At 57.3% G+C, this 14,502-nt stretch overlaps 1 protein-coding gene across 1 annotated transcript in view; it reads right to left on the bottom strand.

Annotated features, from left to right (window-relative positions):
- The window catches only part of AGRN (agrin), a 65,054-nt gene extending 60,381 nt beyond the window's left edge, over positions 1-4,673 (bottom strand). Inside the window, exon 1 of the mRNA XM_058039218.1 lies at positions 4,553-4,673. Within this exon, the coding sequence (XP_057895201.1) occupies positions 4,553-4,591 (39 nt within the window). The 5' untranslated portion in view covers positions 4,592-4,673. The remainder of the gene's footprint in view (positions 1-4,552) is intronic.
- Between the last annotated feature and the right edge of the window lie 9,829 nt (positions 4,674-14,502).

The raw sequence follows: 14,502 nt of genomic DNA, 5'->3' as shown, positions 1-14,502 counted from the left end.
TCCGAGGTCTCCACGGGATTTTCTCTCCTTTTTGGTTCCCCAGCACAAGCCCAGCTCCCAGCAGGGTGAAAGGAGTGGTGAAACCCCAAATCCCACCAGGGAGGGCAGAAATCCCCCCGAAACTTGCTGAGGTTTAACCCCAACAAAGCCCCACTCGCACTCATCCTCCTCCTCATCCTCGGAGCGAGGAAGGAGCAGGACCTGCCTTTCCACGGATATTTGGGAATGAGAGGGGCCTGAAAGGCTCCAGCTCCCCCAGGAGGGACAGCTCTGGTTTCTGCTGGCTGGGAGCAGGGACAGCACCTGGGGAACACCTGGAGGAACGTGCCAGGAGAGGCTTGGGTGGAGAGAGGTTCAGGATGGAGAGAGGTTCAGGATGGAGAGATTTAGGTTTAGGTTTAGGATGGAGAAGTTCAGGTTTGGGATGGAGAGGTTTAGGATGAAGACCAGGACATTTCCTTCCCCCAGAGGCTGCCGGGACACTGGAATTTCCCCCGTTGCTCCCAGGGATGCCCAGGTGAGATTCTTGCATGGATCAGAGTCAGACTCTCCTCCTTGCGGGTCCCCCCGACCCCAAAACCATTCCAGGACCCCCTGCAGGAGCCTGGAGGAGGGACCCCACAGGAACCACGGCACCCCCGGCCCCACGGGCCAGCCCAGCTGAGCGTGGGGAAGGTGTGCAGGGCCCGGCCCCGCTCCCAGCCCTGGGGAAGGTGTGCAGGGCCCGGCCCCGCTCTGGGGAAGGTGTGCAGGGCACAGCCCGGTTCTCAGCCAGCCCAGGTGAGCTCCAGGGAAGGTGTGCAGGCCCCGGCCCCGCTCCCAGCCAGCCCAGGTGAGCGTGGGGAAGGTGTGCAGTGCACAGCCCCGATCTGGGGAAGGTGTGCAGGCCCCGGCCCCGCTCCCAGCCAGCCCCGCTCCCTCCCCGGCCGCTCCTCCTGCCTCTCTCCCCGCAGTCAAGCCCAGACACCTTCCCCAGCCGCACCTCCCGCAGCCCCGGGGCAGGTGAGCAGCAAAGCAGGGCAAAACCCCAGCCAGACAAAGCAGGGAAAATAGGGGAAAAAAAAAAAAACCAACCCACCCCTTCTCCAGCAGCAGAAAACACAGCCCGGGGCTGGCTCCGGCGAGCGGGGCATTTTCACAGCTCGGGGTCTGGGTTTTTGTGTTTTTTGGGTGGGGAAAAGCTGAATTCTGCCCAGCTCCGCAGCAGATGGGGATTGGCGATAATTGGCGTGGCTGGGGCGCTCGGAGCCGGGCACGGCAACATCAGAGTCCGGCGGCCTCCTCCCACCCTAATGAATGGATGTGCGAGGCGCGCAGCCCGGCAATCACCTGCGGGGCATCATCCCATTCATCCCATTCATCAGCGCCGCAATTAAGACTTTGTCACCGCTGACTCACCGGCGACAGCGAGCAAAGGAAGGGAGACGGGGAGAATGGGGCTGGGACCTGTTTGCAGGAGGACCCTGCCCTGGGGAGCGCTGTTTGCCCAGGGAGAGCACCAAACGCTGCGTGGTTTAAGGGGGTTTTAAAGCTCCGCGGAGGCACAACTTTATCCAGGCACGGGGGTGTTTTAAAGGCGGGGGAAAAAGTAAAAAAAAAAAAAAAAAACCAAAATAAAAGGGGTTTCCAACATGCCAGGGGGGTGCGTGCTGTAATATGGCAGGGGACCACCTGTACAGAACATTCCTGGCAGGAAAAGGCCGCGGGAAATGCCAGGATTGGCTGTGTAAAGCCAGGTGGGAAGTTGGAGCAAAGTCCCCTCTGGAGGAGCTGTCACTCGGGATGGGAAACACCGAAAGGGGTCACCCGGAAATTTGGGGGGATAAAAGCCAGGATCAGCTCTGCTTCCATGAAATTTGGGGAGATAAAAGCCAGGATCAACTCTGCTTCCACGAAATTTGGGGAGATAAAAGCCAGGATCAACTCTGCTTCCACGAAATTTGGGGGGATAAAAGCCAGGATCAACTCTGCTTCCATGAAATTTGGGGGGATAAAAGCCAGAACCAGCTCTGCTTCCACGAAAATTTGGTTGATGATAAAAGCCAGTTTCAGCTCTGCTTCCAATGCTTCCCCTTTTTTCTCTCCCTGTGCCTCTCCCCTGCCCCTTCCCCAGCAATTCCCACAAACCCCCCCAAAACCTGCCCTCCATTGTCCCGGACAGGATCCACATCCTCTTCCACACTTGCCAGGGCACTCGCAGAACCTGGATTTGCCCTATAAATAGCAGTGCCTGGCTGACCATGGGGACAGCCCAGAAAAGGCACTTCAGGGGGCAGGAAGGGACAATGCCAGCAGCAGCAGCTTTGGGCAGAAGTCACAAACTGCACCCAGGAGTGCCAAACCCCTTGGGAAAAGGGCCCAGCAGCGCTTTTTGGGAATTCTGTCAGGCTGTTCCTCCACTCCCCTGGCAGCCCGGGCACGGCTGGCAGCTATTTCGGGCTGTTTATCTAACATTAATTCACATTTCTCCTCCCGGTGCTTATCTGCCTCTATCGGAGCGCTCAGCTGGGAGGGTTTGGGAAGAACAATGCCCCGAGCACGGAATTCACGGATCCCCACGTGCCCGGACCACCCAGATCCAGCAAAACTCGGGATTTTTGCGTGTGGGAGCTCCAGCAAAACTCGGGATTTTTGGGTGTGGGAGCTCCAGCAAAACTCGGGATTTTGGGTGTGAGAGCTCCAGCAAAACTCGGGATTTTGGGTGTGAGAGCTCCCTTTCCTCTGCAGATAAGGAAGAGGCTGACAGGAGATAACGGCGCGGGGGTCCGAGGGCAGGACAGGAGGAATTGGGGCAGGAATTTCCTCAGCACAGGATCCTGGATTTTCTCCCAGCTCCCCCGAGGGCAGTGCAAGGACAGCAGGAGCCAGGGGTCAGGCTTAATCCCGAGCTTGCTGCTGGAATTTAGGTTAAAAACAAACCAAAACAAAATAAACAAAAACTGCAGGCACGGCAAATGCACACAGTTCCAAGACTTGGGAAGATGTGAGGAGGGCAGCGAGCCAAGAGCTGCTGCAAAGCTGCACATCCCCAAGTCACTGCAGTGACAGGAGATTCATCAGCTCCCAGCTCCTTGGGACGCCCCAAATCCCAGCCCAAAGCTGCTTTTCCCTGCAGAGACACCGTGGAATGCCACTAAAAACGACACAGGAAGGGCTGATGGAAAGGGAAAGGGACAGGGAACTGCTGTCCTGTGACAATTCCCGAATGCCCCAGCACTGCCACAACGGGATGGGATGGGATGGGATGGGATGGGATGGGATGGGATGGGATGGGATGGGAGCTTTCCTGCTTTCACTTTCACACCACTCCAAGGCTGGAAGGATCTCTCAGGAGCCTGTCCTGGCCCTTCTGTGCTCTTTGGAGACCAGGAACGGGCAGGAGCAAAACCCCAAACTCCAGAGCCGGCAGCACAAACCTCACCCGGGCACTGCTCAGGGAAAGGCAGGGAGGAGATTCCCCTCCCAGTGCGAGGAATTCAGATTGTGCTTCCCAGAAAGGCACCACGGGCAGCCCCATCCCACTGCTGGCTGCTCCAGCTGGGGCTGGATTGCACCTTGCAAAGACAGAGCTGCTTCTCTCAGCCCAGCTTTTCCTTATCCTGGCTTTCCCCCCATCCCAGCTTTTCCTTATCCTGGATTTTCCCCATCCCAGTTTTTCCTTATCCTGGCTTTTCCCCCATCCCAGCCTCCTGCCCTGCTGCTGCAGGATGATTTTCCTGCCAGGCCCACACCTCGCTGCGAGGAAATGCATTCATTTATTTCTCACCCCGGCGTTTCTGCGCGGCCACCAGCGCCACTGGGCCGCCTCCCGTGGCCACCTCGCCGCGGCCCCAGGTGGCCACATCCAATCCATCTGTGCCCCACCACGGGCACGGCTCATTAATGCTCGGCCGAGCACCCAGGATGTGCCAGACACTCCGCAAACAGACGGAGCCGGGGGGGCTGCGAGCTGCAGATGGGTCGGGGGGCGCTGGCAGCGGGCAGGGGCTGGGGGATGCTCGGGGGATGCTCCAGAGCCCCGCAGGGAGAGTTCCCCAAAGGGAAAGTTCCAATTCTTCTCTGCCACCAAAGCATCGCCCCCGGCCCCGCTCAGCACTAAGCGAAATCAGGGTTTTGAGGAGGAAAAGGGGAACGGGGAGAAGAGGCAAAGGCGAGGGAGGAGCGTGTCCTTGCAAGCGAGATTCCTGCCCCGGCAAGGGTTAAGGCATCCGGCACGTTTTCTGTCAAGCGGGCGGATGGGATTTCAGGTTGCTCGGGACTCTCTGCGCTTCGGGGGGAGATGAAAACCCCGGAGCCCGAGGCCAGGTTGGTGGTTAAACAATAGCCCGGGCCGCAGGAGAACTCGAGATGCTGCTCCAGTCAACAGGAGAGGCTCGCGGAAAGTTGGGAGGCAGCTCCGCATCTCGCCACAGCCGGAGAGGGAAATGCCCATAAAAAGCAACCTCTGGAGATCCCCCCCGCACCCCCCCGGCCACAGAACAGCCGGAACCTCTCCACAGCTCTCAAAAACCCCCGATCCCAGCCCAAACCGCGCGCGGGGCGAAAGTTCTACCTTGCACGAGTAGGTGTGGTGCACCGGGTCCACGTTCATGATCTCCTCCACCGTGCCCGTCAGCACCACGTTGGCCTCCTCCTCGCGGCGCTCCAGCTCCCGCTCGGGGCAGCTGGCCCGGGCGGGCAGCGCCAGCGGTGCCAGCAGCGCCAGCAGCGCCAGCAGCGCCCGTGCCAGCCGCGTCCCCATGGCCGCCCGCCGTGCCCCGGGCCCCGCAGACAAAGCGGCCCCGCTCGCAGGCAGCGCTGGCGCCGCAGCCGAGAGGGCCACTTTTGTTCCAGGGAGGTGAAAAGGAGGAAAGAAAGAGGAGGGAGGGAGGGAAAGGCAGGCGGCGAGGGGAGGGGAGAAGGAGGAAAATCCCAGGAGGAGGAGGAGGAGGAGGAGGAGGAGGAGATCTGGAAGGCGCTCGGCGCTCGCTGCCGTGGCCCTGGAAGAAAGCGCGCAGATTTGCATGCAATCTGAATTGCTGATAAGGAGGGAGCGGGGGTTAGGGGGGAGAGAGGAGGAGGGAGAAAGGAAGGGAGGAAGGCAGCGCGGCCGCCCGCCCGCCCTGCTGGCAGCGCTCGGTGCGAACGCCGCCCCCAGGAAAGGGAGCCGCGGTTAATGGATAATCAGCGCCGCAACGTGAGGAGACTTTTAAAGGTGTAGGGACCGCAGCCGGCCCCGCCGCCCCCTCGCCGTGAGTGGCAGCTGTCCCCGGCTCCGGCACGGGGTGTTCTTCCCTCCATCCTGCACCCCCGAGATGCCCAAAGTGGGGTTTGTCCCTCCCTGTCACCCCCACTCTGAGTGGCAGCTGTCCCCAGCCCTGTTCTGGGCTGTCCCCGCTCCATCCCGCACCCCCGAGATGCTCAGAGATGGGTGACACCCCGGCATGTCCCTCCCTGTCACCCCCAATTCCACCCCAAAGAGGCTCCCGTGTTTCCCCCACAGGGAAACTGAGGCAGGGCCGGTCCTGCTCCGCTGGGACCCCACAGATCCATCCCTGTGCCCGCACTGGGGGCATCACTGTCAACGCACTGTGCCCCAGCTGTGAGCCGCCCGTGGAGCCATGGAATGGCTGGAAAATAACTTTAAAACTATCTCATCGCACCCTTTCCCGTCCCAGGCTGTCCCAGCCCCCTGACCCCGAGGCCCGGCTCCCCGGGGGCTGCAGGGCGATTTCCCCACCTGTCCCAGCAATTAGGGCACACAGAAAATGAAAAGTTAAGTGGCACCGGGGGAGGCATGTTGTTTGTGCCCTCCATAAATCAGCCGGCCCCCAGGGGCGTTTTACGAGACCGTTTCGCTTGATGGCCCTAAAAAATCCCCTCGTTTCACTTGATGGCCCTAAAAAAATCTCCTTGTTTCACTTGATGGCCCTAAAAAAATCTCCTGGTGTGGCCCAGGCGAGCTCCTGGTCCCAGGGTGAAGTTTAACCACCTGCCAGTGAGGATGTGACAAGCGAGGTGTCCTCTGTCCTCCTGCGATGAACAAATTTCAGACCACGTAAGCATCCTCCCCTGTGTGCTCCTGTCCTTCCCGAAATTCTCAAATAATTTATTCCCTAAATCCCGAGCGCTCTGTGCTGTTTGCCCCTGTGGGTGCCACACTCCTTTTCCTCCCCTTCTCTCATTTGTTTAATATGTAGAAATAAATTAATCTGGCTGAGTGTTCCATAGTTTGTCCCTGAAGAGGATGGAGCAGCAGAGATCCCATAAATCTGACTGGAAATATCCCAGATCCTGTGGGATTGGCAGGGAAAGCACCTTGGGTGTTTGATATCTTAACCCATTCCCACAGTGTAACTCCACAGCTTCTTCCAGCTCCCTTTCCACTCAAAACTTCCATTTCTCCCCTGAAAATCTGAATTTCCCAGCTCGGCACTGAGGGAAGGCTGCCTGATCAAAAGCAGGCAGGGTTTTATCACCTCAGGGATAAAATCCTTATCAAAAAGGACTTCAGGGAGATAATTCTCACCAAGAAAATAGCCCAGAGCCTCTTCAGGCCTGCAGGAAACCTCTTAGTAAATAATTTCCAAATCCACCAGACTTCCCTGCGCTGTAAAACACCAAAAAGCTGCAGGATGAATAACCTGAAGAAAGTTCTTATTTTCTCTCCAAAAACTTCCCCAAAACCTCTGGATTTTGGCTGAGGGACACTGGGAGACCTCCGTCCCTCAAAGCCAAGGCCAGGCCCCACAGGCCTCACATCCCAGAGCTCTTTCCACTCAAAAATTCCCCCTAAAAGTTCCAGGATGAAGTGACCTGAAAAAATCCACATAATTCAATTTTCTCACCCCAAAACCCTGGATTTTTTTGGCCGAGGGGCACTGGGAAGCCTCCATCCCTCAAAGCCAACTACAACTCCTGACAGAGGAGCTCCATTACTCCGCTTCTGTGGTTGTTCTAAACTCCAGCAATCAGCTAAAAATATTTCAGTGCCCTGGCAGCTGATTTTTTTTTTTTTATCCTGCTGTTTTAATAATTAATTTTTATTGTATTCCTCGAGCACTGCTGGAGTGGAAATCCCAGGAAGAAGCTGAGCTCGAGGTGGAAGGAACCAGCTGGGACTCCCTGCTCCAGAACCTGGCAGGGGAGGAAAGGGCAGGAATTATTTCTGCTGAATTTTGACAATTTTCTGGGTTTGACTTGTCTCCTTTTAGCCCCACCCCTCCATCTGTTTTCAGAGTGAGGAGAAAAGTGGATTTCACAGCTTTTTTTTTTTTTTTATGTTTTTGCCCCAATCTGGTGTGGTTTGAGTGGAATTGCTCGGCCTTGAGGGGTTTTATGGTGGAGGTGAGATGTGAGGATCTCAATCTGCTTGTGGGGGTTTCATGGCATTCAGAAGGACAAGGATTTTCCAAAAGCCAGGAAAACAATAAAATCACCTTTTTTAGGGCCAGTGTGCAGGGAGCAGCACGTTCCCACAGGGAATTGCTGAGCCTCAAGCTGATAAAAGGAGAAACAGGAGAAAAAAAACCTGGGATGTTTCTGTGGGAAAACTGAGGCAAATTCCTCGGCAAATCAGCGCCCAAAACAAACAAACAGCAGCTCCCAAAAATACACAAAACACCGGGGTTTGTCCCAGCTTTCCCTTGTGAACCTGGTGCTCGGGAAAACTTCTGGAAACGCCTTTGGAGGTGGCTGGGTCTGCCCCTGGAAAATCAAAATACCTCGGGAAAACCGCGAGGAACCGGGCAGGGTTTGCTCCTCGCGCTGCTGCCTGATCTGGGGTGGGAATTCCAAAGGTGCTTTTGGAGGGAGTGGGGAATAAATGGAGGAGGGAAGGGGAGGAGAGGAGAGAGAAGGGAAGGGAGGGCCTGGCACTGCCCGCATGTCCGGGCAGGAACCCCTCAGGGTTTGGAGCCAAATATTTGCCTGGAAAGCAAATAAAGGCCCTGGTGAGGAAAACCCAGCCCCAGAGGTGACAGCAGCGTCCCCATCCCTCATTTCCAGCCTCCCCATCCCTGCTTCCATCCCTGCTCCATCTCCGTAAGCTCTAAAATGATTTAATGTGATTTTCCCCCCTTATTTCTCTTTCAAGTTTAATCCCTCCCGGTGCTTTCCTGCCACTGTCAAATTCCTTTTGTGTGCTGTTAGAAACCCTCTGGATGTCACTGAGGAGCAGCTGGAACAAGCTGCCCCTGGGATGCTGCGGGATAATGAGACCCAAATTACTAAATCTGTTAATTAGAGCGGGGCTGAGGGCTGGGAGCAGCCCCACACTTAAGGAAGTCACAGGAAAATTTGGGCCTTTCCCCAAAAAATCGAGGAGGAACTCACAGGAAAACTTGGGCCTTTCCCCCCAAAAAATCAAGGAGCTCACAGGGAGCTGTCACATCCTGGAGAAAAAAAAATCAAGAAATTGGCTTTTTCCTCCCCAAATTCCCAAGGAATTCCTGTGTTCAGTGTAAAGGGCACTGGGAATTTTGTCCAGGTGGAAATGGACATCCTCAGCTGCTCCTCTCATCCCACCTCAGAATTCACAGGATTTGATGTGGGATGGATGCAGAGATGAAGAATATCTGGAGTGGAGCACCAAAAACCTTTCCTGGTTTAAATTCACATCCAAGAGAATAAAAAAATAAAGAATTTGGTGTTTTCCTCCCCAAATCAGGCCGGCAGCCCTGAACTGGGTTAAAAACTGGGTGAAAATAGGGTTAAACATTCCCAGCTGATCTCCTGGAGCCTCTGGGAGCCCCACAGGCAGGAAAAGCAGGGAATTGTGCTGAATGTGCCCAAATCCCTGGGACTCCAAGAGAAAACCCCAAAGCAGGGCGGGTTCTGAGCTCTAATGACAGGGTGGCAGGAATTCAGCCTGGAATGGGGTCAAGGGTGGGATTTCTGGGATTTTTACTCCAAATCCTGGGGATCAGAGCCCCCCACACCCCTACAGGTGTGTTAGGGCTGGGTTTAGCAGCCCTGGGTCTCCAGCAGGGTTTAACTCAACCCCAGCTCGGGGGCAAAAGCACCCAGTGAACCACAAGGAGCCAAAATCAAAAGGGAGAAAGGGAGAGGTTCTTGGAACCACAATCAAAAGGGGAAAAGGGAGAGGAGCAGAAGGAAAACCCAGCGTGAACCTGAGGGCAAAGGATCCCCCAGGACCAAACCCCATCCTCAGGAACGCCCGGGGGGCCGCTGGAATTCAATTCCTCCTGCTGGAATTCTGTGTGGCCACCGAGCCTCCCTAATGTGGATTGATGGCCTCAATCTGCTCCCCCTGCGGGGAAAGCAGAGCCCCGGCCCCTGATATCCATTATTTCCCTCCCAGAAATCCCAACCTAAGTGGATTTCCCCGCGCTGCATCCAGGAGAAAACGTCTCCATCCATCCCCCCACGGCAGGGAAGCGCTCCCACCTGACTCCTCCCGCCCCTGGATTGATTACAGCCGCGCCAGGATTAATTGGGGAGAGTGGAAATGCTTCTCTGGGCGATCAATCTCCCCCCGGCTCCCTCACCTTGTCATCCTCTAATAAGTGGGAAATCAAAATTCCCCTCCTGGCCGCCTCGCGCCTGCAAATGGATTTCTCTGCTGCATTGCTGGGAACCCTTAAAAGGCGTTTTGGGAGCAGCCAGGAGACAAATGGGATTAGCTGGGCAGGGAAAGTGCAGCCGCAGCGTTTCTGCGCTGCCAGCGAGGGGAAATTCAGCCCCGGCAGGCTCGGGGGATGTGGAGCGGGAATTGGGGTGGGAACGTGGTTGCATCAGGGGGGCTGAGGAATACTGGAGTGGAACGCAAAAATCCTTTCCTGGTTTAAATTCCAGAGGGGTTCATGCGTTCAGTGTAAGGGAATTTTGTCCAGGGATTCAGACATCGCTCCTCTTACCCCACCCACCGGATTCAGTGTGGGAGCTGTGGATGCAGAGATGAAGAATATTTGGAATCAAACACCAAAAACCTTTCCTGCTTTAAATTCCAGAGAATTTCTGAGCCCATTTTCTGTGGAATGGGGCATTGGGAATTCTGTCCAGCTGGAACTGGACATCCCCAGTCACTCCTGTCGTCCCACTCCAGAATTCCCAGGATTTGATGTGGGAGCTGTGGATGCAGAGATTGGGAATATTTCGAGTCAAACACCAAAAACCTTTCTGCTTTAAATTCCAGGATTCCCTGCCTTGTCCCAGTGTGTCCCCAGCTGTTTGGATCTGGGTTTCCCAGCTGGGCACGCCATGCCAAGGACATCTGGGGGATGTCACCATCTCTGGAACGTCAAATTTGGCTCAGATTTATGCCAAGGAGTGAGAACCCGGCCCTGTCCTGGGGAAATGGGGAATCCTGGAATGGTTTGAGGGGGGAAGGGACCTAAAGCCAATCCCATCCCTCCCCCTGCGTCCCAGGGACATCTCCCACCATCCCAGGCTGCTTCTTGGACAATTCCAGGGGTGAACCCACAGCTCCTCCTGGCAAACCCCACTTATTTCCCTCTGCCATGAATTGTAACCCACGGGAATCAGGGAAATCCCACACCCAGGGCAGTCCCCGCTCCCTCCAGCGACATTCCCTGTGCTCTGGGGGGATCCCAGGGGTCCCTGGGTGCCCAGGGCTGGCACTGCCCCATCCCACAAAGGCTCCCAAACCTTCCAGGGCTTTCCCTGATGGAAAACACGGATGGTGCTGGGAAGCAGAGCGACCTGAAAGAGCGAAGATTAACATTCAGAGCATGCAGGGATCCAGCTTTTCCCTTTCTCCCTCTTTGTGTTTTTGGAGGATTGAAGGAGCCAAGGTTTTCCCCGTCCCTCCGAGGGCCCTTGGCAACCCTGGGGAGCTGCTGGAGCCTCTCCCAGCAGGGCTGGAGTGCCCAGGGCTGGGCACAGAGGGACCCAAACCGTGCTTTCACACTGCCCCGACCCCATCGCATCCTCCAGGCAGGATTTATTGGCCCGGGCTCTCCAGGAGATGGAGGCTTTTGTGTGGAATTTTATCCCAAACCCTTCCTGCAGCTGCTGCGTGGGCAAAAGAAAAATAAAAAAAAAATAAAAGAGAGAGAAGGGTGTGGGGGGGAAAGAATAAAAAAGACATTGAAAGTGTGAGGTTTGAAAAGCTTTCTCCTCTCCGGAATCAGTTTGTGAGTCACACAGAGGGGATGACCGGGGAATATTTCATCCTGCGGGGCCACGCTGAGAGGAGGCAGCGCTGCTGGGATGTGAATGTGCCCGAAGCTGGCTCTGCATTCTTCATTCTGCACACACACACACACACCGAGCTGAACGGGCAGCGGGTTTAACCTCTTCCTGCCCACGGCACTGAGCACTCCCCGCCCGCTTCGGCCTGGTTTGGAACCGGGATAACCCCGGGGATGCGGTCCCAGAGAGGCTGAAACACCAAACCCCACGGGAATCACTCCCTGGCTCAGCCCAGGGACAGGGGAGCAGGGAGAGGGGAGCTGAGGGTGCTCTGCACCTGCCGGCCTGGCAGGGAGCGGGGCTGGGGAGGAAAGGAGGGAACAGCCTCAGGGAGAGCCAAGGAATTGCCAGCTGGAGGCTGAGGAGGAGGAGGGAGGGATGGAGAGATGGATCCATGGATGGATGGATCCATGGATAGATGGATGGGTGGAAGGATCCATGGAGGGATGGATGGATGGATGGATGGATGGATGGATGGATGGATGGATGGATGGATGGATGGATGGATGGATGGATGGATGGATCCATGGAGAGATGGATAGAAGGATCCATGGATGAATGGATAGAGGGATCCATGGATGAATGGATAGAGGGATCCATGGACGGATGGAGAGCAGCCTGCTCCTTTCCCTGGATCTGCCTCTTGGATCCCCTGCAAAGCCCTGAATGCGAAGTTTAGAGCCCCAACAAAACAGGGCAGGAGAGGAAGGGAAAATCCAGGGGAAAGCTCAGCGCAGGGCAGTGGGGCTGGCTGACCTTAAAGGGCCCTTCCAACCCAGCCCCTTCCACGATTCTCTGGTCCTTTCCCCCCCAGATCTCCTTTGCTGGGCTGTGGGGGAGAAGGGAAGCCAAGGGAAGCTCCCTGAGCCCTGGCAGGACCCAGAGCTGCCCTGGGCCTTTATCTCAGCCGAACCCACCTGGGCCCAGCCTGTCCCCCCAAGGCCACGGCGTTTGCTGCAGGGAGCGGGAGGGGAGCCAAGCAGCCTCCGGCTCCTGTGCCAGCGGCTGGGGATCCTGGCACGGCCTCCCAATCACCCAAAGTGCTCTCCCGGAGCTGCGGCCTCATCCATTAGCGCCGCTCTGACTCAGGCACTCCAGAGCAGCTCTCCGTGGGCGAGAAAAGGGGGACGAGCAGGGGCGGCGGGGGCAAAGCTGAGCCCACCGGGAAAACCCCAATTTTCAGCCCCAGGCTGGCTGGGCTGGGTGTCAGCAGCACGAGTGGGGCTGGTGCAGCGTCCAGCCAAGCTTGGGGGTGTTTTGGGGCGGGCCGGGAGGGCAGTGCCAGGGGCACAGAGCCCCTGGGTGCCCCCCCGAGTGCCCACACCCCCTTTGGGAGCGTTCCCGAGCCCCTGCGCGCTTGGCTCAGCCGCAAACCCCGCTGCTGCTCCTTCCCCGGAGCCATCAAAGTGCTCTTTGTTAGGCAAGAGCTGCAAACAGCTGCCGAGGGCCTGTCCAGACACATAATCCCGGCTGGAGAGCGGGGCTGGAGCGGAGCGGCCGCCGCCCCGCCCGTGTGCCCGGCGGGCAGCGACGGTGGCACCGCCGGCCGCGGGGCTGGGGGCACCCTGGCAGTGCCCTGGCACAGGGGGCATTGGGCAGTGACAGTGGCACTGATCCCGTGGGGCTGGGGTCACCCTGGCAGTGCCCTGGCACAGGGGGGGTTCGGGCAGTGACAGTGGCACGGCTGACCCCGGGGGCTGGGGGCACCCTGGCAGTGCCCTGTCAGTGCCCTGGCACCTGGCACAGTGGCACTCGGGCAGCAGGGAGGCTCTGGGGCTGCAGGAGCTGACTGCAGCCCGGCTCCCACTCCAAGCAATGCTCCTGGCTGGTTTCCCCCATTCCAGGAGCTGCAGGTGAGGGTGGAGCAGATTTCCTGATAAGCTGTGGCTGCCCCATCGCCGGGAATGCCCACGGCCGCTGGGGTGCTGGGGGTGTCCCTGCCGTGGCAATGGGGTGATCTTCAAAGCCCCCTCCACCCCAAACCGGGCTGGGGTCAGGAACAGGATCCTGCCCTGCAGAGCTTTGGATCCCATCCCTTCCACGGGAACCAAACAAAGGAGGATATCCCGAAATGGAAAAGGCAGGAGTTTGAATGCAGAGGCTTTGATGAAAGGGAAGGAAAGCTGCTCAAATCAAAGCTCAGCCTGGGACCAGAGCCTTGCCCAGGGCTGGCTCCCCGTCCAGTCAGGCAGGATTTGCTGCAAGCAGCTCCCTCTCTCCTCTGGCTCTGTAATTGAGTCAATCGAGCCCTGCTGGAGGCCAGGAGTGCCCCGGGAATCTCCACGGGAAGGGGCAGGCAGCTCCTGCGAGGATGCTGGGCCTGGGACAGGCTGGCAGGGCACAAACATTCATTAAATTGCTGCTTTCTATGGCAAACGTGGCCAAACCAGGCTGGCTGGTGCTGGAACCCTGTCCTCCTCTGAGATCCTGCTCTACCCCAGTGAGAAACCAGTTTGAAGCTGGGCTCATCCTTCCTGTACTGGTTTTGCCCCGGTTTGGGGGGTCCAGGCCCCCAGCCCAGAGCAGGAGCTGGGCAGGGGGGTGGGAGCAGCACCTCTGCCCCTTCCCCTTCTCCCAAAACTCTGCCAGAGCCCGGGAGATGCTCCAGGACGGGCCCAATCCCAGGGCTGGGCTGGTTTGGGGTCAGAGGGAGCCCCCAGAGCAGGGTGGGCAGAGCTCTCTGCAGGTGAAACCCCTCCCTCGTTTTCATGGGATCTGGGAATGGTTTGGGCTGTGGAAGAGCTTCAGGATCGTCCCAGTCCAGCCCTGCCTGCCAGGGACACCTTCCACTGTCCCGGGGTGCTCCAGCCTGCCCTGCCCTGGGGACACCCAGGGGCAGCCACAGCATTTGTGGGAAACCTGTCCAGCGCCATCGGGAACTGCCACCTGATCCTGTTTTCTTCAGGGCCTTTCCCTTCATCCCCCTCCTTCAGCCAGGAGGATATCCATTTTCCCTCATTTATTATTATTATTATTATTATTATTATTATTATTATTATTATTATTATTATTATTATTATTCCTCTCATGTTTGGGAAACCTGTCCAGTGCCATCAGGAGCTGACACCTGATCCCTTTTCCCCAGGACTTTCCCCTTCACTCCCCTCCTCTAGTCAGGAAGATTTCCATTTTAATCCCATCCAAGTGGATTTCCCCGTGCCACATCCATTTCCATCCATCCCCTGGAGATGCAGCAGCAGAGGGAAAGTTCCCACCTGACTCCTCACCCCACTGAGGCCGGGTCCCCCTGCCAGTGCCACCTCCATCCTTCCCTTCCCTTCCCTTCCCGCAGCCCTGGAAGGCTCCCAAGGCTGGATGAGCAGCAGGCAGGGAACGTTCAATTAGAGA

Source organism: Melospiza georgiana, chromosome 22 (assembly GCF_028018845.1).
Source record: "Melospiza georgiana isolate bMelGeo1 chromosome 22, bMelGeo1.pri, whole genome shotgun sequence".
NCBI lineage: Eukaryota > Metazoa > Chordata > Aves > Passeriformes > Passerellidae > Melospiza > Melospiza georgiana.
The sequence above is the reverse complement of the archived record's forward strand: the minus strand, read 5'-3'. Positions and strand labels throughout refer to the sequence as shown.